The sequence below is a fragment of the Garra rufa genome, chromosome 2, assembly GCF_049309525.1.
Source record: "Garra rufa chromosome 2, GarRuf1.0, whole genome shotgun sequence".
Lineage (NCBI taxonomy): Eukaryota > Metazoa > Chordata > Actinopteri > Cypriniformes > Cyprinidae > Garra > Garra rufa.
Window position 1 is genome coordinate 46,089,016 of NC_133362.1, and position 23,229 is coordinate 46,112,244.

General features: G+C 35.5%; 1 protein-coding gene and 1 long non-coding RNA gene across 2 annotated transcripts; one reads left to right on the forward strand and one right to left on the reverse strand.

The window, feature by feature from the left end:
• LOC141326488 (interferon gamma receptor 1-like) lies at positions 1-20,033 on the reverse strand. Its single transcript, XM_073835231.1, has 7 exons — positions 19,853-20,033; positions 6,477-6,594; positions 6,209-6,390; positions 5,548-5,681; positions 5,277-5,448; positions 2,178-2,299; positions 1-714 (listed from the first exon to the last, which is right to left on the reverse strand). The coding sequence occupies exons 1-7, from the start codon at positions 19,923-19,925 to the stop codon at positions 376-378; spliced, it is 1,140 nt and encodes a 379-aa protein (XP_073691332.1). The 5' UTR covers positions 19,926-20,033; the 3' UTR covers positions 1-375.
• LOC141326487 (uncharacterized) lies at positions 12,940-16,405 on the forward strand. The gene is made up of 3 exons (XR_012353903.1): positions 12,940-14,291; positions 14,646-14,748; positions 15,698-16,405. It is a non-coding gene; the product is annotated as an uncharacterized lncRNA (long non-coding RNA).
• Positions 20,034-23,229: the final 3,196 nt, after the last annotated feature.

Genomic DNA, 23,229 nt, shown 5'->3' on the forward strand with positions numbered 1-23,229 from the left:
CAGTTTCCATTTTTCTTTTTGTTCTTCATTTTTTGAAGCCAAATTATTTTATTTACACATTCATTTCTCTTAATGCAGATTAGTGGGAAACTCACCATGCCTGTAGTTAACATCATCAATGCATCTAAACTGCGACACATCACAACTAAACTAAATAGTTTTCAGCATTATCTAACGTTCTACACTGCGAGAGACGTCACAGATGTCACACTCCCAGCATCGTGCACAGCTTTGACTTTGATGGGTGTGATGCAGTTTTGTCACTGTGCACACAACGTCTGCTGGTCAGTGTGTGAAAATGCTAGTGCACCAAGAGGCCATCTTTCCACAAGAAATGCAAACACTTTCCAGTGGCATTCTCACAAGCGTTCAGACCTAAAGTACTGGTGGTCGTGGGCCGTATCCCTCAGTAATGTCCCCCGGACTCATCTCCTGCAGGAATTTGGGACTGTCATAGTCAGACGACCTGACAAAGTCTTCAGATTCATCGTTATTCTCATCCTCTTCTGTAACCTCCTCAGGTAGATCCACTACTGTTTCATCAAGGATAGTGTTTGCTTTGCAGTCTTTCTCAGTCGGGGAAATGGGGGGAGAACCATAACTAGAACTGTCCTCGTTCAGTAGGGGTGTGTGTCCCTGAGGTGTCACTGAAGAAACATTAGTTGGCTCAGGTTGGGAATAAAGCATTGTGGAAAATTGCCCAGGACTGCGCCGCTGCATATGGAAAGGAGAAAACTGTTAGTCTTGGTGCTGCTGTTGAAACAGCAAGTCACCAGACATCCCACAAATGCAAATACAAAACACTGCTGAGAGGGAAAAAAACAAAACAAAACAAAAAAAACACACACACTAAAGGAACAGTTCACCTGGACATGTTAAATTCTGTCTAGGGATGCACCAAATGTTCGGCAACCAAATCAATCAGCCGAAAATAGGGGGAAAAAAAAGCAAACAAATTATACCGAACATCGACGTGGCGCTAACAAATAGAGGCGCGCACTTAACGATGACTGAAATTGCGAAATAAGCTTAAACCGTAAATAAACAGTAAATAAACTACAGAACATTATATTGCCTAATACACAAACAAATTGTATGTAAGGCAAGGAAAGGCAAGTTTATTTCTATAGCACATTTCTTTCACAATGGCAATTCAAAGTGCTGTACATAAGAGGAATTAAAATAATCATAAAAGGAAAAATAATGATAACAATAAAAACAATGTAAGAACATTTTAAATGATTTAAAATGAATTAAAACAGTTAAGAATAAAAATGATTATACATAAAATACAACGCAATCCGTTTCAATAATTCTCATTTAATAAATGCACAACTGAACAGATGAGTTTTGAGTCTGCATTTAAAAGTGGCTAATGTATTAGCACATCTGATCTCTTCTGGAAGCGGATTCCAACTGCGGGCGGCATAATAGCTAAAAGCGGATTCCCCTTGTTTTGTGTGAACCCTTGATATTACTAACTGACTCGATCCTAGTGATCCTGTTGGGTTTATATTCAGCGAGAATATCTGTAATGTATTTAGGTCCTAGACCATTGAGTGATTTATAAATGAGTAAAAGTACTTTAAAATTAGGACCTGAGGACTGGTGTGATATGCTCTGATTTTCTGGTTCTAGTAAGACTAGAAAATGTAGCCTATTCTGAGAACGCTGCACCAGCTCCTTAGCCAGGGTTCAAAGTCCAAAGCATGAGGAAAATCTGTGTAATGAGAATCATTCATAAATCTGCTGCTAATAAATGTTAGTATTGTCATTTTACTGTTGTTCTGTAAAATAAAATAAAAACTAACACAAAAATAATTAAAAACACGCCTGATTCAAGAAGGGGGTCTTAAAAATGGCCAAAGAACATTATTTTAACTTATTCATTTTAAGTTAAATTGTGGTTTGTTGGTAGGCTATAATGTCTACTAGAATGTTTAAAATGTTCAGTGTTAAATATTTTTAAATTGTTGTTTTGTTAGTGATTAATAAAAATGGCAAAATACATGGAGAAAAAAACTGGAAAAACCATGTACGGTAATCGGCCTTCAGCCCAGTGTGTAATTTTGTTCGACTAAAGAATTTTCATTTTAGTGCATCCCTACCAAAATAAGGATGTGAAAAAAAAAAATAATAATAAAAATAAAAAAGTGAAAGGACACAGAGATACCTACCAAAAACTCAGGCTTTTGAGGGATTTTGGACCATTTCCTCCAGAGCAGCCACACAACGCCCATGATAATGAAGAGCGCAACGGTCCCTCCACCGAGCAAACCTGCGATTAATCCTGGTTTATCTACAGAAAAGTCAAGAACATTTTAATGGCACATACTCCAGGAATCACAAATACTGACTTTATTTAAGGTGAAGTTCAAATTTACCATTCCACTATCAAAATCGACAAAACTGGAGAAAAAAAAAAAAAAATACGTTTTTGGGTGATTCTTAGACTATGGGCAATTTTATGTACTTTGGTCATATTTTTAAAAATACATACAATTTTGGACAAATTCCTCTTTATTTGTCAAGCTAACAATAAAACCAACCTAAAAAAAATTTACTACCTTTCTATTATGATTTTTTCATACTTTTCAACCTTCTTATAGGTGTCAAAATCAGTGTTTTCTCCTTGTCGCACACCCAGACTTTTAAACTTCAACAATGATAATAGAGTTTAAAAATATGACTTATCTGGTAACTATTAATGTACCTGAATTAAGCACTAGTAAAATAATTAAAATACATTATAGTGTTTAATGTGAGACCTCTATCAATATTTCTTTTTATACAAAATATAGCTGTCGCACAGTATTGGTGTCATTTCCACCACAGCACTGTAATGTATCTTTAAAAAGTTTGTGTGAAAGATTTTTTAGGTGGTTTCAATGGAAATGTTCAGGGACATCAGCGCACATGTTGGACATGGAGGGAATTTAAATTTTCATCAACAACAAATGAAGAAAAATCAAAGTAAATATTGCTTGATCAGTGAATATATTTATTCTACGTCATTTCCACCACATACTGTACCATCAAGGGTGTTATTAAAAAGCTAAAAATTTTAAGTTAAATAAGAGTATTTTACATACACAAAATGCTAAGTAATAATTCAAAGCCAGTCAGTGAAGCTATCTTCCATTTTTTCACAAAAAACTACAGAAATGTCATTTCCACCACAGTCATTTCCACCACACTGCCCTCTGTGGTGGAAATGACATTTATGGTTACAAAGTACAATTTTTATGGATTGTGAAAATAGATTTGCATGATCTGCAAATGTTTCAATCCAGAAACAGTCATGTTCCAGCATAGGGATCAATCTTTTCTATATTTACCTTAATTTCTTGTCATTTCCACAATACGCTGTCATTTCCACCACCACCACCATGTCATTTCCACCACACACACATTTTTTAAAAATATTTAAAAGGTTCTTATCACACATTAAAAAATTATCCACAATTTATGAACCATGCTCTACTTAATATAAAAACCAAAGTTATTCTATTTTTTAAATAACAGCTGTATATTGATATGCACATTTGTTCATTGCAGGTCAAAAATAAAAAGTAAAATATTAACTGTTTCTCTTGTAATCTAAGTTTGTCCTCTTACAGACCTTAAAACTAGACAAATTATTTAAACTTATGAGACTGTTATGTGACTTTTGAACAAATTTTTTTTCTTCAAATTCTCAAGGCTAAAAGTGCACCTAGTTGAAGAAACGCCCTTTTAGAAAAGTTGAGTGCTCTCCCAACCTGCCATTGATTGGATAGCAAACATGTCAGCTAAGTGAAAGCACTTAAAACGGTCGCAAAAATCATTCCAAGCACCGACAGTGAGAGACTGTTTAGTATCACATCGCATGTCTTCCATGAGAAGAGAAAGGGCTGGTTGTTGCTAGTTACTGTATGATGACTGAAATCACCAAACTATTAGTAAATGAACGACAGAACATTATGTTGTTCAAAGTCCAAAGCGCGAGGAAAATCTGCGTGATGAGAATCATTAATAAATCTGCTGCTGTCAGCAAAAAGTAGTACTGAGGTCTTCTTGTGGGTTTCCACCAAAATTAATTTTCAGTGTTAAACATTTTTAAATTATGTAATTGATTTTTTTTTTCGTTGAAAAGCAAGACAAAACTGTAAAAAGCAAATATTAACTATTTAATTTATGCAATGGTGAAAATAATTGGCAAAATACATTGGGGAAAAACACAAAAACCATGTTTGGTAATCGGCCCAATTTTGTTCGGCTTAAGCAAAGAATTAGCCTTTTTCACAAAAATCAGAAATTACGTCAGCGCAGGGTAAAGTCAGTTCCGCTACAGGTCTGCGCCTATTATATTAATATGCTCTTGACTCAAATAAAGCTTCTGAACTTTTCTGTTTTGTCTGTTTTCCAAGTTGTTGTTATATAATCAACAAAGAACAAACATTTTACTTGTTTGTAATTTAAATGGACACTCAGACTGCTGACTCATCAAAATAATATGCGCAACATAGCGCCAGCTATAGTTTCTGTTCTTAATCCGGTATATTTAAGCGTATTTTTTCAGTTTACTCAGTCATTTCCCTCGAATCACTACATCATGGTAAATTATAACAGCATTTATATTCAAATGCACATTTTCCCAAAAATAAATTAAACGATTCTGAGTCCGGATGATGCATGAACTCAATTTAACAATGTGATCCTGATCCAACAGTAATAAGGCCATTAATGGGAGTCATCTCTTGTTTAGTATTATATTATTTTATTATGTATGTCCCTGGGCACATTATACAATTTACACCGTCCTATTAATAATGCAAAGGAGACCAAGTAGAATATACAATATTACTTTGACAATAATAATAACAACAATACTAATAATCGCAAAAAAAAAAAAAAAAATTCACGTGGAGAGTCATTAAGCACAGCCAACACCAAGTAGTCCGGAAACTGACACAAAGTTTTGAAGAAATGTTGGCAATTTTAAGAGTAAAACACCAGTATATAGTGTAGTATCATAGTTTCTATTTTGTAAAAATAGACTTCGATTCCCAAACTTACTCTTGTTAAGTACGGCTGCTACTGTCACCGGAAAAACTGGACTCACTGAATGAAATTGTGTTCACCCATTTCTAATGTGGTTGACTATATGACATTGAGTGAATAGGGAATATTTAGTGAGGGGAAGGTGGGTTTCACATCCCTTCTGCACTTAATATCATGACAAGAAAGCTCTGCATCGAGGAAAATGAACACTTTTAAACTGATAATGCTCTTACTTGTCTCAGGCGCCGGCTGAGGGACACAGACACTACTGTTGGTAGTTATAGGAATACCAGCAATCTCTCCTTCTAACTTCAACGTAACACACTGTCCAATTGTGCTTTGGTTAAAATGGATTTCTTCAATGCACAGGTCCTCATCCTCAAAACAAGAGAATGAAACCTTTTGCTGTGAAAGTAGAAAAGAAGAGTCATTTTAACAATTCACCTAACACAGCTAATATTTAAAGAAGGACATGGGGAAGTCTGTGCGACTGCTTTTCCAGACCTCATCATGTGTGACTGTGTACACAAATTCTTCGTTCAGAATGTCTTGGTTATGAAGCATGAAAGGGTGCTCAAAGGACACTTCAATCACATCTTTGTGGACAGATGTATTGACAGCTGGAAAGTCCAAAGAGCCTGGAAAAAGCAAAAGCCAATATTGCTTTAAGTAAAAAATAACTAGACAAAAATAGAAATAAGGTCATCCTGCAAGAGACTAAAGCAAATGCAAATTTCAACACTAAAATACAAATAGATTTGCATTTCCTGAAGGAAACAGCAGCAGTGCTTGCAAGGCAGCAAAATGAGTGTTAAAACTTTAAGGAAGTTATTATTCTTATATGGCAGCATTAATCAAATGATGCCATATTAGAACAAACCCATGATGCAGTGTTTTCTGCAGGATAAGGGCAGCTGTTTGATTAAACGGATGCAGTAGAGAAAGGACCAATTAAGCAAATAATAATGATGCCATCACTGTCTGCTGAACACTGTTTTACCACAAGCCAATGCAAGATTTTCCAACTATGGTTTGGGCTGAATAAACTGCAAATGTTTTTATACTTACAAACCCTAAATGCATGAGAAATATTGATAGTGTTTTATAGTATTTAATAAACAGTAATACTGTATCTATATGACTAAGTTATGCTCTGAGAACTTACATTTATATTTATGTTTGTTCTCATCAAAATAGTCTTGGCTGTAGGTGAATCTAATGAAGACACTTTCCGATTTCTCTTGGCCATCATGTGCCGTCACAGACACCAAGTAATCGTCACCCGCATCTCTGCTGTAGCTGCTGATATCAAGGTACGTCTGAGAGGTGTCAACTGTTTGGAACTTACTGGAAATAAACAGACAGATATATATATAAAAAAAACATATGAAATTATATTTTTTCTTGGTCAGCTGCTCTTGACACGCACATACCTCTCATAAGATGTGATGTTTACACTGAATTTCAGCTGTTCAGTTGGGTTACTGTAGTTCCAGTAGAGGACATTCACAAAGTTGTGACAAACAACACTGATGTTTGCTGGAGAAGGAACTGTAGAAAAAAAAAAACATTCAGATTTAGTACATTAAGTCTTACTAAATGCTCATTGGAACAACAAATACTTCCAGTATTGCTCAACGGTTGGAGAAATGCTGAGGCACTTTTAAATCAGACAAACCTCTTTAAAGATGTCACTATCTTGGACTAGATGAGCTTAAACACACTAAATTTTGGATAGACATGACTGAATCTTATTATCTAAATATAAATGTTTAAAACGAGTGTGGGAAACAAATAAAAAACTAAATAAAACAATTGATGAGAAAAATTGAATAGGGAAGGGGATGCAGCAAACAAGTAACCAACATACAAGGAAACCCCTTCAATAACCCCTAAAACCAGCCTGAACAGAGTGAGAGTCCAGTCCATTTTTGTTGTTAGATTGTTTGATTGGTAATATATAATCCAGGGGTGCCCAAACTCAGTACTGGAGGGCCAAGTGTCCTGCAGAGTTTAGCTCCAACTTGCCAGGAAGTTTCTGGCATGCATATGAATGTGATTAGCTGGTTCAGGTGTGTCTAATTGGGGTTGAGGGGTGAGTTTGAGCACCCCTGGTATAATCTAAGGGCTAACCTATTTGTAAATCACAGTATTTAAAAAAAAACAGGCCTTAGATGAATACATGTCTTTTTTTGAATGACTAACCATCATAACAGCCTGCTTTTTCAGGTCATTCTGAGCTGAGGAAGTGGCTGACAGCATGCGTCATCACAGGAAATGCAGGTCTTGCTCAATATGAGTTTGTTAGTCAATGTGGCATTGGTATGCATTGCTACTTTGCTACATATAAAATCAAAAGCATGAACACCACTGGAAAAACTCTTAAGCATGGAAACTAGAAAACAAAGTTAATACAATTTATAAAAAAAAAAAAAACAAATGTCTTCAATAGGTGTCTCCGTATTTTTCCTCTGTTCTGCTTTCTATTATTTGATGCAAATAACTTTTGAACTGTAAGGTCAAAGGAAAAATCTTTGATTTGAATTTCCTCTGATCCCTTTGGTGTTTAATTTTGTACACCAAAAAAATAAAATAAATAAATAAAAAAAATCGTAGTTTTTTTTTTTGTGCTATTTTTAATTACCCTGGAAATCCAGAGGTTTCGCGAGAGCACAATTTGAATTGTCTCTGCAAGACGTTTTTGCCGTTTTGCCAACTGGATACGGCAAGAGTTAAATCTATCAGTTAGCTCCGCTGGTAGCTAAGCGTATGGGGCTGTATTGTTGTGATTGGTCGTGGCGTTGTCCAATTGCGTGCAGTGAGAGTTTCAAATGCATGCTTGGTGCCGCTCCTCGAGTTAGGCCCTTTTCATTGCTTGATGCCAGACCCTTAATCTTAATAGATTAGGGCCTGGATTTTTTCCAGGCTAATTTTTAATAGTTTGTAAAACCTACTTTTTCGAAATCATCCAAGATGCTTTGTCTGATTTTCACCCAAATTGGCTCAGATCATCTGTAGACCATGCTGGCCAAAAGCTACGGAATTTAAGTTGATTAGTCAATCAAATTACACACAAACGAACTCTACGAAAAGCTTGCAAAAATGGATCTGAGGCTATATCTCCGCAATGATTTGGCATATTGAGACTAAACTTGGTGTGTGTTTTAACAAAAGTGACCTGAGGCAACCTGCAGTGTTTTAGCACAGTGCCACCTAGTAGTCAAGAGATATGAAAAATGGCTATTTTTGCCTATAACTTCTCAATGGTTTGGCTGAAAAAAAAAACACAAACCAGGGGGGTGTTCCATAAACCAAGTTTACCAAATAAGTCAGGCTTATTTCAGTTAGTCTGACTTTTTTTTGAGCCAAATCAAGTGACGATATGTCAGACTAACTGAAATAAGACTGACTTATTTGGTAAAACCATAACAATGCCATGTCAGTCATTTTGGGAGTTGGACATTTTGAATTTTGCTGTAAAATGCTATATTTTACAAACACATCGACGTATCATTAAGAAACTTAGTATGCGTCTTGGACATCATGCCCTGACAGTTTTGGGGCAGCACTACCTTGTGGTGAAAAGTTATAAATAAATTTTGAAAAATGCTAATAACTTGTGCTTAGATTAGCCTATTCAAATGAAACTGGTCTTGATATATTCCTGGGTAATGCAGAGAACATAAGTACCAATTATGCCATAATTGGATAAAATTCCTGTTTGCAATTTTAACTTATGTTGAAAACCTACTTTTTTTAAACTCCTCCTAGAATGTTATTCAGATTTTCACCAAATTTGACTCGGATCAGACCATGACTTTAGACCATGCTGACAAAAAAAAAAAATCAGCGATTTCGTGTCAATGTACAGTAGGAATTTAAACGGCTTCCATTTAGCGCATCAACAAATCTGCTGGAAAGATGACAAACTGCATCTGAGGCTGTATTTCTGCAAAGCTTTGACATATTGACACCAATTTTTTACAAACTATTGCCAACTCTCACTGACCACACCACATCAATTTGGTAACCGCGCCACCTATTGGTCAAGAGTACTAAACCATTTATTAGCCATTAATTATGACATTTTACAAAAACACAAATAACTTTTGATTGCATTAGCCTCATTAGCCTATTGTAATAAAATTGGTCTCAAAATATGCTGTGGGTCATGCTGAAAACATAGAAACCAATTATTCCATAGTTGGCCATACCTCATGTCCGCCATTTAGATTTTTAACTCCTCGACCATCAGATCATCTTCAGAGTGTGCTGACAAAAAGTTATGGATTTCATGTCTATAGACGGAATTATATTCGTACATGAGTTGGGGCATGATGCCAAAATGACTCTAAGGCTGTATCTTTGCAATTTTACACTTTATTTGTGCTGTTGTCACCTCACACAGACCACACCACACCACATCAATCTCGTAACAGCAACACCTACTGGTCTACAAATCTTTCAATCATATTTATGTGGGTGACTTTATCTGTTTTTTTTTTTTTTTTAGCCTTTTTGCTTAAAATCATAAACACCTCTTCAACTGCTCATTGATGCAGCTGGTCTGATGCTGCCAGCCATGCTGGGATGACTTATCTTTCCTTCTTTGTGCTTGGCCCTGTCACTGCTGATTGCAGGCAGCTATATTTATTATTATAATTATTATAAAAAGGAATTAGGGAAAAACAATGGGGGAAAGTTTTTAGAGTATGCTTAAGTGGGTGACTATGTTGGTTACGATGATGTATCTTTGTACTGTGGAAAAACAAAATCAATCAAATCTTTTTCAAATCAAGCCATTTAAGCAGATGCAAATGATATTACAGTAGATGCAAATGTTTGTTTTGCTCGATGCCTATTATGACTTTAACCCGAGAGTGACATAGTAACACCTCCATGTACACCGGCAAACACGGTCTAAGGCCACACTGATTTGCAGCTGTAACCACGTGTGATCGGTGACGTTTTCACACCCGCTCAGAACAGACCTAAATGTGGTTTTACTGTGACACAAGTGTGAAAATAAAACCAAAGGCCACGTTATAGAAATCACACTGTACTTTAAAAAAACACCTCAAAACCTGGCCAAAACATGCCAATGTGTGACCGACTGAACACAAGAATAGAGAAAGAAAACCTAAGAGAAAGACAAGAAGAAAAGAATAACAGGAAGGAAGTAAAAGAGCAAAAGAGAAATGAGAGAAGGTCTAGCAAGCAAACACACAAAAAAAGTATTTCACCACCCAACCTTTGAACAAGAATTAGAAGTCTAGACCCAAACATTCATTCAAAATAGGGACAAACTGCAAACTGATACTAATGATTTCAACAAAGATATAATACCTGCTAAAGCCAAACCTAAAAAGAGTAGGAATCTAGCTGAAAGCCATCTGCCATTACAGCAAGAGAAATCAACACCTGCAAGAGCCCGCAGATAAAACGGCATTGTTACTTTATATCACATCTAACAGGGCATTCTATCTTTATACACAGAAATGAATAGAGAAACATAGGTTTTTTAATATACATATTGGAATGTAGCCTATATGGTGTACAGATCTGTGACAATTGCTATTGACTCCACTACTGATGATAAATGATGTACAACTCTATTTCTCTTTTGCAGACACTCATAAATCAATTAGTGTTCTGGGCCTGTATTCACAAAACATCTTACGGCTAAAAGTAGCTCATAAACTTGCTGATTTAGGCAAGGGTGTGTCAATCCTAAATTTAGGACTCCTAAACTTTTGCTCTAAGAGTATTTCACAAAGCATTTTAACACTAAAACTAGCTCCTAAATCTGTGAAACACTAGGAGTAGTGAAGAGGACTCCTAAGTCACTAAAACCAAATCACAAACTAGGCCTATCCTCTCTGCTGAAAAAAAACAAATCATCACAGAAATTCTGATTGTTTACACTACAAATATTACAAACTTTTACATCCACTTTTAACCATTAAAATCATTAATAAATGGTTTCCTATACTGTTTTTGGGACATATTCCATTAGGATTTAGTGGCCACCAATAGAAGGTGACCAATTATTAGTAGAGATGAACAGGCACCATTACAGTTACAATTAAAACCAATACAATTTCTATTTTAACCAGTATGTTCCAGCAATGTTTCCTTTTTTTGTAGAAGGGCTAAAATGGCTGTTGCCAGCTATCTGCCTTGGAATTGGAACATAAACATTTTCAGGAACATGCTGCATTTATTGGCACACATATCTTTATTTTTAAACCTTTATTTGAATATCGCCCTCTATAATATTTTATGAATAAATCATTGACAGAGACCTCTCCCTATCAGCCAATCACTGACATCATCCATAGCAACGAGGTCAACCCCGACCTTACTCTTAAATGATAACTTCTCTCTATTCCTTAGTAAAAGTTTGTCTCAGGAGCTTTGTGAAAAGCTAATGATCTCACCACTTCAGTTGCATCATTTCCAGTGTTTAATGGAAGTGGACGGCCTTCATTGACCTCTCCTGCTATAATTTACGCCTCCATGGTACCAACAACCACTCTGACTGATGGATCGCTCCTTGGGATTATGAGTAATGATTCTTCACCAAGAATTAGGCAATTACACACTTTTTTCTGCTCTCTAAATGCAACCACCTCCAACTTGCGTCTCAGTCAACAGTAGTGATCTTCACTTCAGAGGACTAAGTTGTATATATTATTACTGTGACACTGTTACAGTCCTCATCCTGTTGACAGGTTGATTTATTACATTTTATTTATTATTTTAGTAGAAGCTTTGCGATAATATACAGGTACAATTATGAAATAATGGTTTAATTAGTGTTTTAAATAAATAGAACAAAGATAGAAATTAAATAATGATTTAAATTGGCAAATTTGTAGGCGTTAAGGTAGAGAAACCACATTAAGAGACACTGCATCTAGGGCTGGGCCGATAAACGATATCATATCGAATCGCGATAAAATTTATGTTAATAACGATGATAAGCTCTAGACATTTTTTGCTCGATATGGATTAATCTAAGAGCCAATCACACAGTAGAAATATGAGACAACAGTCAATCAGCTTGCAGCGTGCGTGTGCATGTCAAAGTACAAAGTTCATTTACTACCGCACTTTGCGAAGCAAACTTAACACCAGGACGACAAAAAAAGAGAGAGAGGAAGCAGCGACGAAAGTGAAACTAACTTCGAGTTATTATCCAAAGATGTTGAAACTGTCGACAAAAAAAGGTAGCACGAATTCCGTTATATAAGTGGTTTGACTATCTGAAAAGTGACTCTCAGCTCAGCTGAGAGTTTGGCGCGATTGTTAAAACTGAAACCGAAAGCAAAAAACGCACGCGCATTCAAAAGCAATTTTAATCCCCCTTGTTTAGAGAGTGACTCCCCAATGCACACAAATTAGGCTACATGGCGTATCTAAACTGTTATTAGCATGTAGGCTATGATAGGTTGTGTATGTCTATAGCTCTGTATCATGCTTGAAATATTCGGTCTCTGTTTGCACTTAGAGAGTAGCCTACTTAGATTATGGCTGAATTGTCTGCACTTAATACGATTAAGAAAGAACTGTTTCGTAATTTTTTGTTATTCATACTGTAGATTGTTTCAAAATGCAGTGGTTGCCTCTAATTTAAATAGCTCTACCTATAATAGAGAAAATAAACAATTATGTTAATAATAATAAATAAATAAATAATTGTTACAAATGATCTTTTTACAATAATTTTATGGTTACATTTTGTACATTTATTCTCATTTACCATACTCTGTCACAACTTTTATTTTTTAAATTTATTTTAGTAAGTTGTTTTAATTTTTAAGGCCAAATCTGTAAAGCTGGCAACATCAACAGCTTATATCGAAATATACACTCTAAAAAGTGCTGGGTTATTTTTGTAAACACATTGCTGGGTTAATTGTGCTGGGTCAAAATGTTGGGTTGTTTGAGGCACTGTAAACACACAGTTGGGTTGATCATGCTGGGTCTAATGGACTATAAGGGGTTCTTTCACTATGAACACCTGGGTTGGGTTATTTTGACCCAACCGGTTTGTTTATTTTTTTCACTTCATCGAACATTCTGGATTCTTCACTCGTCTCCTCGCCAGGCGGTCACGCACCTCGCAGCAAGCAGGATTATAAGGTAAATTAATATGATTATATCATTATTTACCTTTATTTTTAATAAGTTGTGTTTTAGAGCACACTGATTTCACTGTTTAATGCAATATTTGATATGTCGCTGTGCGGGGTTGGCATTTTATTCCGTGAATGACGAACGTTGTAACTTAAGCAGCCTAGCCCTAGCGATGTACTTTTTTGCCTCAACAATCGCTTTATTGTTATATAAAGTGTGTGTGTGTGTGTGTGTGTGTGTGTGTGTGTGTGTGTGTGTGTGTGTGTGTGTGTGTAGTGTTATTTGTATAACTTACAGTATACACATGGCCTTTATTTTAACGCCTTATGGAAAGAGTAGGTCAGAAATACGGGGGTAAGTTCCTTTACTGTCTGCATACTGTATGGCTTTGTAATGTTTTGTCAAAATTAGATAATTCCATACAAAAATTTATCTTTTAAGGGCATATTTTTTCAAGTAAATGTCTGCGACGTGCCGAATCCAACGATAGATCCATATGTTTTATGTTGAGCATTTTCGCGCTTTTTTCCTTGAGGTAACTTATCTGCATTAGCTAAAACGCTATGTCCCTTACTTTAATAATGTTAAACCACAATATGACTGGTATGTACTATTGTTTATTACTTAAATGTAATGTTGTCTTAGCTACAGTATGTAAAGTTAGACTTAATCTCTCGTGGTGTATGCGGACGTTCACATGTCGTGTTTTTTGCGCACTGAAGTTTGTTATTTCAGATGTAGATGCCTATATACGCTCATAATGGAAGCTCGTTTTTCCAGGCACGGGACATGGTTGCTTAGCAACGGCAGACGCCATGTGAGAGCAAGCTGCGTTTTGGAAAGAATGAGAAAGCGACGCGTCTTGCGTTTTCACGCGTTTTTAGGCGCGGCATGTGAACGACATTTTAGTGAATGCCTGTGTTGCGTTACAAACTAGGAGACCAGTATAAACCTTAAACTTATTGAACCACATTTGTTTTTCAGATTTTATCAGATTTCACAAGACTTTAGGAAGCTATATCCAGAGGCAGACTTTTTGAAGTGGCTACAGTTGCAGACCTAATTCTTGCGAGTGCTCAGCAAGGGATAAGGTGACATGACTTAAGGTAAGCTTTTTCTTATAATATGTCAATCTATAAAAAACATATGCAACTGTATTTGACACACATCAACTGGTAAATACAATGGTACAGTAACACTTAACTAGTTGCTTATTAGCTTGTATATTGGCTGTCAATTAGTACTTATGAAGCACAAACTGATGCCTTATTCTGCATGAGCATATTCTACATCCCTGAATCTGACCCCATACCTAAACTTAACCTGGAGTAGTTGAATGAGGGTGGGAATTAATTTGCATTATTTAAAGGAATGAAGAAATCTTCATATGAAAGTGTTTCAGTTTGTTGTTTTGATTATAAAATATGTCTCACAGTTTGCATATTATTCCTATGGTTTAGATGCTAAAGGGGAAAGTGCTTTCAAAGTCCTGCCCACTCTGGATAAAAGGTCTTCAGACCCACAACCACGGAATCCCGGAGGCCATTCATTGACGTACAACCTGTAAGTTTTGTTTTACGTTTTCTGCTCTAATAAGGGTGTATATATATATATAAACACAGTGGTGGCCAAAATTATTATAACATTAGTATTTTCACCAGCTAAAAAAATATTTTAAGTCAGTGTTTGTTATCTTTTGCTGTAGTGTGTCAGTAAGAAATATCAGTTTACATTTCCAAACATTCATTTTGCCTTTAATAGTGTATCCAGTGAGGTTTTTGTTTGCACAACAGCCAATCCTCCACACAGAGATCTGATCTCATCATCATCCAGTCTGTCTGGAATGACATGAAGAAACAGAACAAACTGAGACAGACTAAATCCAGAAGAACTGTGACAACGTCTCCAAGATGCTTCAAGAGACCTACCTGCAAAGCTACCTGAAAAACTATGTGCAAGTGCACCTACTGTAGGGCAAAAGCTGCTTTAAACGCAAAAGGATGGTCAAACCAAATGTTGATTTAATTTAGTTAATCAAGGTTAACTGATAAAGAACATTTATTTATGACATTATTTTTGACAGCATCATTTTATGACATTTTTAGACAAGTGCTTAACTCTTAACAGTACTGTAGCTTTGCAGGCAGGTCTCTTGGAGCATCTTGGAGACGCTGTCACAGTTCTTCTGGATGATGATGAGATCAGATCCTGTGTGGACCACTGGCTGTTGTGCAAACAAAAATGTCACTGGATTATCACAATTAATGGCAAAATGAATGGAAATGTAAACCGATATTTCCTACTGACACACTACAGCAAAAGAGAAATCACTGACTTAAAGCCTTATTTAGCTGGTGAAAATACTAGTGTTCTAATAATTTTGACCACAACTGTATGAAAAGTTGAGAAGCAAAATGAGCATTTATTTCATGCCTCTATGTTTATGTTCATAAAATACACTTAACTTAAAATGTTAGTTATGTTGCAAGACTAAATGCCGTATAATTAACAGGTGGGGACCAACATGGTGGATTTGAGCCTTGGGATGAGACAACGACATTTCTAGACCATCGCCATTGTTCCAGGCCATGCCATTGAAGCGGACTTGTTGCCTGGGAATTTCTCCAGCTTGCAGTATATCATATTGATGGACATAAGTCTTCATGTGTGAAGTTTTTGAGGGCAAAAGGTTTTTTTCTTGGCCACTTGTAACATGTTTTAAATTGTAAGAATTGTCTGGTGGACTCTTTGTTTGGCTAAGTTTTAATGGCATAATGTTTGGAATGATTCTAATTTGGTAATAATTCATTTTTGAGTGTTCTGCTGCTGCAATGTTGACATAAAGAATATGAATATAGTGTGCCTTGTTTACAGTTTTGTGTTTAAAAGAAACTGATCTACTAAAACCGTTATTTGTGTCTGTAGGGTTGGACAAAATGTGTGACAGCTGCACCTATTTGAAAACTGTATTAAAAAGAAATATGAAAACTCATTAAATTGACATTTACAGATGCATTTTTTTGTGTTGTGTAACTGTATTACAGAAAAACAATAATAATTTTACATTCTTTTGTGATTTATATATTATTATTGGTAAATATAAAGGTAGCAAGGCAATTAGACAACAAATAACCCAATATTTAGGTAGTTTTTAACCCAGCAACACAGTTAATCTGACCCACTGGTTGGGTCAAATAAACAACCCAGCATTTTGGGTCAAATGATTTAACCCAGCATTTGGGTCAAAACAACCCAACGCGTGTTCTGTCCCATAGTTACCCAGCAGCTGGGTTATGGTTGGGTTATTTTTTAACCCAGCACTTTTTAGAGTGTATATAGTTATCGTTCAATATGGGAAAAAATTATCGAGAATACATTTTTGCCATATCGCCCAGCCCTAACTGCATCCAATATAATTATACACATCTGATTTCTTTCTCAACCGTTTAAGCTCCCTAAAGATATAATCAACAGTTTTCCATGGACACTAATCAGGATGTGTATTTCAAAGAAATTTCTTATGTATTTGCCTGTTCAAGCAAGAAAATGCAAACATTCGGTGTTCACGCTGCTGAAAAAACAAGCTAAAACCAGCCTAGGCTGGTTGGCTGGTCTTAGCTGGTTTAAGCTGGAAGTAGCTGGTCTCCCAGCTTGGCCAGGCTGGTTTTAGCGGGTGGTTACCCAGCCTGACTAGCTAAGACCAGCCTGGACAGGCTGGGAAAGTGGGCAAAACCCCTCTAAAACCAGCCTGCTGACCAGCTATGACCAAGGCTGGTTTAAGCTATTTTTTTTTTTTCACCAGGGCAGTGCCTGGGACTCTGCTCTCTGTTTGCGCACCTTTCAGGTCTTCTTGTTCTTGAATGCTTTAAAATCTCTTTAATGTTTAAACTGGCAAGGCATAAAAACAGGTGCAAGTGATTAGCTTTTGTGTTGATGCCCCTTAACTGTCTGGAGCTACGCCCCTGCCTCGTTCTATTCATGATCTACTGACAAATTACAAATGATCTGCAACTGTCCTGTTGTCACATCTACTGAAGACAGCTTTCTCTCTTCTCATTTTCTCATCATTATTTTATTTAGGTTTCTTGAACCTTTAAGCAGAAATATGTCTTTTGAAAAAAAAAAAATTGCGGTGCAAATTAAAAACAATATATTTATTTTAAATAACTGGTATTGAAAGGTGAACATGTTGAATGATTACATTACTTAGAAAACAGAAGACGCCACCTAAAAAGGCTGTAGTAACGTGCTTATGTTTGGTAGGGTACTCTATTATCAGTGCAATTAGTGTTGTCAAAAGTCCCGGTACTTCGGTACCAAGTCGGTACTAAAAAAAATTAAATGTTACGGTTCCAGGTTTTCTTTAGTACCGGTGGTACCGACTATCCGGTCGACCCGGTTCTTGACGCGCTATCTAAAAGGTGCGCACTGCGCAGTTGCGCTCTCCTCGGCGCTGCTGCTGATGCGGTCGCTCTGAATCCACTTGTTGACAAGGAAGAGCCAGGCATGCTACAAACATTTTCGATTCTCGGCTGAAGGCGAACATCATAGATCGTCTAGGTTCTCTCAAAAGAAGGAAACGCATCAAACTGAACAAAACACAGTGAAGACCGACTGCAGGATCAAATGAAAGAGTTCAAGTAAGGTATGTTTCAATTTAATTTGATATTTCGAGCTTCTGTTAAGAACATTAGTGCATTTTTTAATTTGAATGTCGAATTGTAATGTTGTTAATCGTTAGCATAAGCGGCTAACGCTAATATGCTGGGCTTTGGGACGATTTTGGGCTATTTAACGCTCCCATAATTTTTATTAGGATAAAAGAAAAATGAAATACATGATATATGTACTACTTATACACACAAAAGGCCTGTTTATCCAAAATATGTGTGTTAAAGAATGTACAAATGCATCGTTAACAACGTCTGTCTTAATATTATGCTTAATATCAGTCTGTCAGAAAACGTTCTTATTCTTGGCTGGATAACTCTAGCAGGTTCATAAAGCTTTTTATTATTAAATATGAACGCAGTTTGGATTAAATATAAGTACAGTCAAATAAAACACGTTTGATCTCCAGTTTAGTTTTGTCATACTTTACAATAAGATCAAATTCATGCATTATCTAACAAACTTAAGTGAACAATATATTTTTACAACATTAATTCAAAATGTTATTCAATACAAACACATGATCATTCATGTTTGTTCATGTTTAACAGTTTAACATGATTTTATGGATTAGTAAATGTTGAAATGAGCCTAACCTTAAGAAGAATAATTGCCATATAACTACTGTTTTTTTTTTGTAAGGTCATGTTGTCTAACAAATGAAATCGTTTTGTAAAGAGTTTTCAATACTGCATTTTCTATCTGTGATAGACAGCTAACTTAATATATGTAATCTTATCTAAATTTATTATAAAAGCTGAGGTTTGTTATTTACTGAAAATTAATATTTTTGCTGGTGTCAATGATCTAATGTTGCATCTGGTCAGACTTATACCACTGCTTTACTTAAATGTATTATATTTTCTTTTTACAGCTGCAGATTGAGGAAGATCATGAAACACCCCAGCAAACTCTAAACAAGACAACAGTTACAGATGTTTTTATAAGCAGCAGAAACAAACTTTTGGATGAAGCTTGTGTACAATTTTTGAATGCCTGTAATTTATTTAGTTGTTATTTAATAATTAAAATGTTTACAATCCTTGAAATACTTTTATTACTTGGAAAAACCTGAAACTAAATTTAGATAAGTATAATGAATGACATTGGTTTTTGCACATTTTATTTTTCTTTAACTTTATTAATAAAAAAATTGTGTTGTTCAATTAATTTAATTGTGTTTTACTTTGGTACCGAAATTGGTACCGAGAACCGTGGATTTTCACTGGTATTGGTACCGAATACTGAAATTTTGGTACCGTGACAACACTAAGTGCAATATGACAAAGCAAACCCTTGTTTGTCCAGCTAGTAAAGTAAACCCTCTTTAACATTTAATTTAACTTTTAGAATAAAGTACCATGGCACAGTATATAATACAGGCTTTGTTTTTGAGTCTAGACCACAAAAGAGGAGCAGTGACATTTGAGCTACATTCCAAATCAAGTCCCTCGGATCTATGGCTCTTTCATCCCATGCTGAAAACAACAGAAATGAAAGGCTAAACTGTTAGCGCACTTTCTATAAAAGTCTTACAGGCTCACTCCTATAGTATATACAAGTAATCTATAATAACTATGTTTTGAAAACTTGTTTGAATCTCAAATCATTTTTAATTAATGTAATGTAAAAGTAATGTTTTGAACTCGATAGCCTATATTAATATTCTCTATAGCGATAACTTTAGAGTAATATCCAGACTTATGGAATTATAGGCTAATGCTAAAAATGTGCTTATACTTCCATGATTTTCATGATCGTGCCTGGGAACCCAAACAGGCCTGCTACCAAAAATGTTCCACGCATTTAAATGATACAAAAGCAGCGATTTTAGAACAAAGTACTGTTAGTTGATGTGTTTGTTATTTATTTTAAAAATATGTGAACGCATGCTTCATATCTCATGAACGCTCAGAAGATAAATAACGTTAGCTACAACGATACAAAACAACGGTGTTGCACCGTTAGCACGAGAGGTTTAAGCAAGGACACTCACCAGAACCTAAGACCGGAAAAAGTAACGCGTAAAACAGACCAAACTGGACTACAGGATTCTTCGGCATTGCCATTGTTTTCCAAAACGTCGCAAGGCGATATCAGGCGCGTTTCCTAAACCCAAACCATTTCCTGAGTCGGCTGTGTTCTTGTCTCTAGTACGCGCACTCACTTCTACTGGACTCGCTCTGACAGGGTTGCCAAATATTCGCTTGACACGGATACTATTGCGGATAAGGCGAGGGTTCCTGCTTCAATACATTATAAACCAGGGATCTCCAACTGTGCTCCTGGAGAGCTACTGTCCTCCAGACTTCAGTTCCAACCCTGCCTGTAACTAACAAGAAATTCTGAACACCTTAGCTGGTTCAGGTGTGTTTGACTGGGGTTGGAGCTAAAATCTGCTGTAAAGTAGCTCTCCGGGATCAAGGTTGAAGACCCCTGTTATAAACTGTATAGGTCATTTCTTTATTTAATTTTGGGAAATATATTTATTCTACTATATGAATTCTCCTGGCATGGTGAAATTTAGTGTTTTGATATTTCGATTTTAAAGAGATCTGGCAACTCAGTGAAATAAAAGACCCGGTGGTTTCCACCTTGTTGATAAATTAAAATTACAAAGCACCTTTTTAGCCCCCGAGCAAAACGCTCTCACGAAACTCATCTTACCTGAATGCTTCCCCATATACGCATAATGCAACTTATATTATTGCAGGAAGAGCAGGGATTTACTGTCATAATGTTTAAAACAGCTATCAAACGTCTCCACTGTCATTGCCTAGGAAAAGTTAACACATCCAATAGAAATTGACTTGTGTCCAACCTTGCTCCAACCTAACATTTATATACATCACCTTACAAGACAAATCTACATTTAGCTTAATGGCAGTGTGGTTTTATTGTGTTAATTTCTTATAGATATAGAGAATATATTGTTTAGAATTTAGAAATGAAATTTTACATTTTTAATTGTAGTTTGGACAACACAAAAATGTTATAAAGACAACAACAACAACAATACACTTTAAACTTTGATGCAACATAAGTAGGGTGATATCAGGTTAAATAGGCCATTAAGGTTTGAGTGCCATATCTCTTTAAAAGTTAACAGCCAGTGACTGCAATTTTTTTTTTGCCATAACAGTTCTTGACATTCAACAAATTATTTTATTGGACTGGGGTTGCTAAGGGTGGAGGGGCAATGCCTCATTTTCAGACAGCGGCAGAAAAAAACCATGGTGAGAGGCCTGACATATCCAGTCTTACTTCTCAATAATAAGGATGATATTGGGCGAATATAGGGAGACAGTTGAGAGAGGCCTAAAAGCAAAAGTATGTTTTCTCTACAGTGTGAAATTGATGTTTAATGTAATTCAGATTGATGTTCTAATGTAATTTAAATGCAATGTTACACTGCTACATTATAAAATTAATTGTGTTTTATTCAAAATGTCTTAATTTCACTTTGCATTTTTGCTGATCAGCCGGCCCATTTTACCTGAACACTGCTATCTCTAAAAAATGTGGGGCACCTAATGTTTCAAAACCTGTAAGGCCTGAACAATTACATTTTATTAGATCAATTCAACACAAAAAATATTAAAAACTGTCCTTATTAATCATAAGTACACAGTTAAATGTCATACATGAGGTTTTTTGGTTAGTGTCCCAAGCAGTTAACCAAAAAGTGGCCCAATTTACCTGATATCACCTTATTTCAAGGTATTTTGCAGTCTACCTTTTTGAGGGGTTAGATATGCTTTTTCCCCCCTGTAATTTTTGATTATCTCTTCTTGTTCACTTACTAGTTTACAACCTACTAGAATAACACGTAGGCTACTCTTTGTTTTAGTTACTACATTACATGCCTTGAGCAGAAAACTTGTACTAAGTAATTGAAAGCATTTTCTCCTGGGATTTACCGAGGGGTACAATGGTGATATTGAATGTCAGCAATTCTTAAATAATCACAATACATGACATCATGGTCTCAAATGAGTGTCTATTCTAAATAGGCCTTTCTTTATGATGCTATCTTGAGTAGTTTTGTTATTTAGATTTAGCTATAATTCATTTCAGAATTTCTATATTTAGCTTAAATATCGCAGAAGAAGCTGTAGGATCGGATTGGAAAATATAGATGAAAACAGAGGTGCAAGCAGCAACAAGAAAGTGCTTGCATTTCCATCAGCTTTACTGCTCCCCCTATAAGTGTTCAAGATGATTTCCTCTCAAACTTCAAAAAACACGCAGAACATTCAGTTCTAGAATTTGCACATCCGTGCTGCCAAAACCACAGCATTTTGCACTTGAGCAGTTTATTAATGTTCTTCAACACAGCATGTCAGGCTTTTTTAACCACATCTATTGTGACAAAATCAGATAAAAAATTTATTTGGCAAGTTCTCACGTTTGAAATGTCAACATGTGTTTAATGAACTGAAATTTCCAATAAAAAAACCTGCCTGTGTCTCTATGTTGTTTCTGCTGAATTATTAACAAAGGTACTTGCACTGCTCCCCCTGTACGTTAAAATAAGAAAGTCTCATGATTCCTCCTCTGGTCATTTAATGTATTGCATTCAAAAACAAACAAAAAAAAAAAAAAAAAAAAGGAGGGAGGAAGGCTCGTGATTCATTGCATGATTCATGGATGAGTAGGTGTTCTGTCAAAATGAAACTTGTCGATAGTCGGCATTTTAGTTTTAAATCTACATAAATATTCTATTTTTATAGCATGCCCTTGTTACTTGTTTCACATTCATTCCTTAAGCTTCCCACACTCTCTCTGAATTGTAATTAAATGAAAGTGATTCTGTTATGTTCACATTTACAATACATTAAAATAATTTCCTATTCTTGTCTAATTGGTAGTGTTTAAAAGTAATAATAATAAAAACTAACTTACAATAAGTTCATAAAAGTTAGTGCTGGTTAATGCATTAACTAACATGGACTAATAATGAGCAATACATTTGTTACAGCATTTATTATTCTTTGTTAGATCATAAAAATACAACTGTTTACAATACAACCTTTGACTTTATCAATATATTAGTAAATGTTTAAATTAATAATAACTCAAATAGAAGTATTTCTCATTGTTAGTTCATGTTAGACCCCTGTTATTCATGGTAAGTTACCATTCAATATTATCTAAAAAAGTTACAATCATTTTCCATGTCAAACATCACTATTATCCAAAGACATTTTAAAACTGCTCACTTAGTGAAACCAAAATTATTGTTAGGCTTTGGGATTTATTTAGAATTCAAATAAGGATGATGAGTCATTAAACTACGAGTAGAAATATTGTTTGAAAACACAATTATAAAAATAAACTCTATGTTTTTAAACCTTTTGTACATTATACATT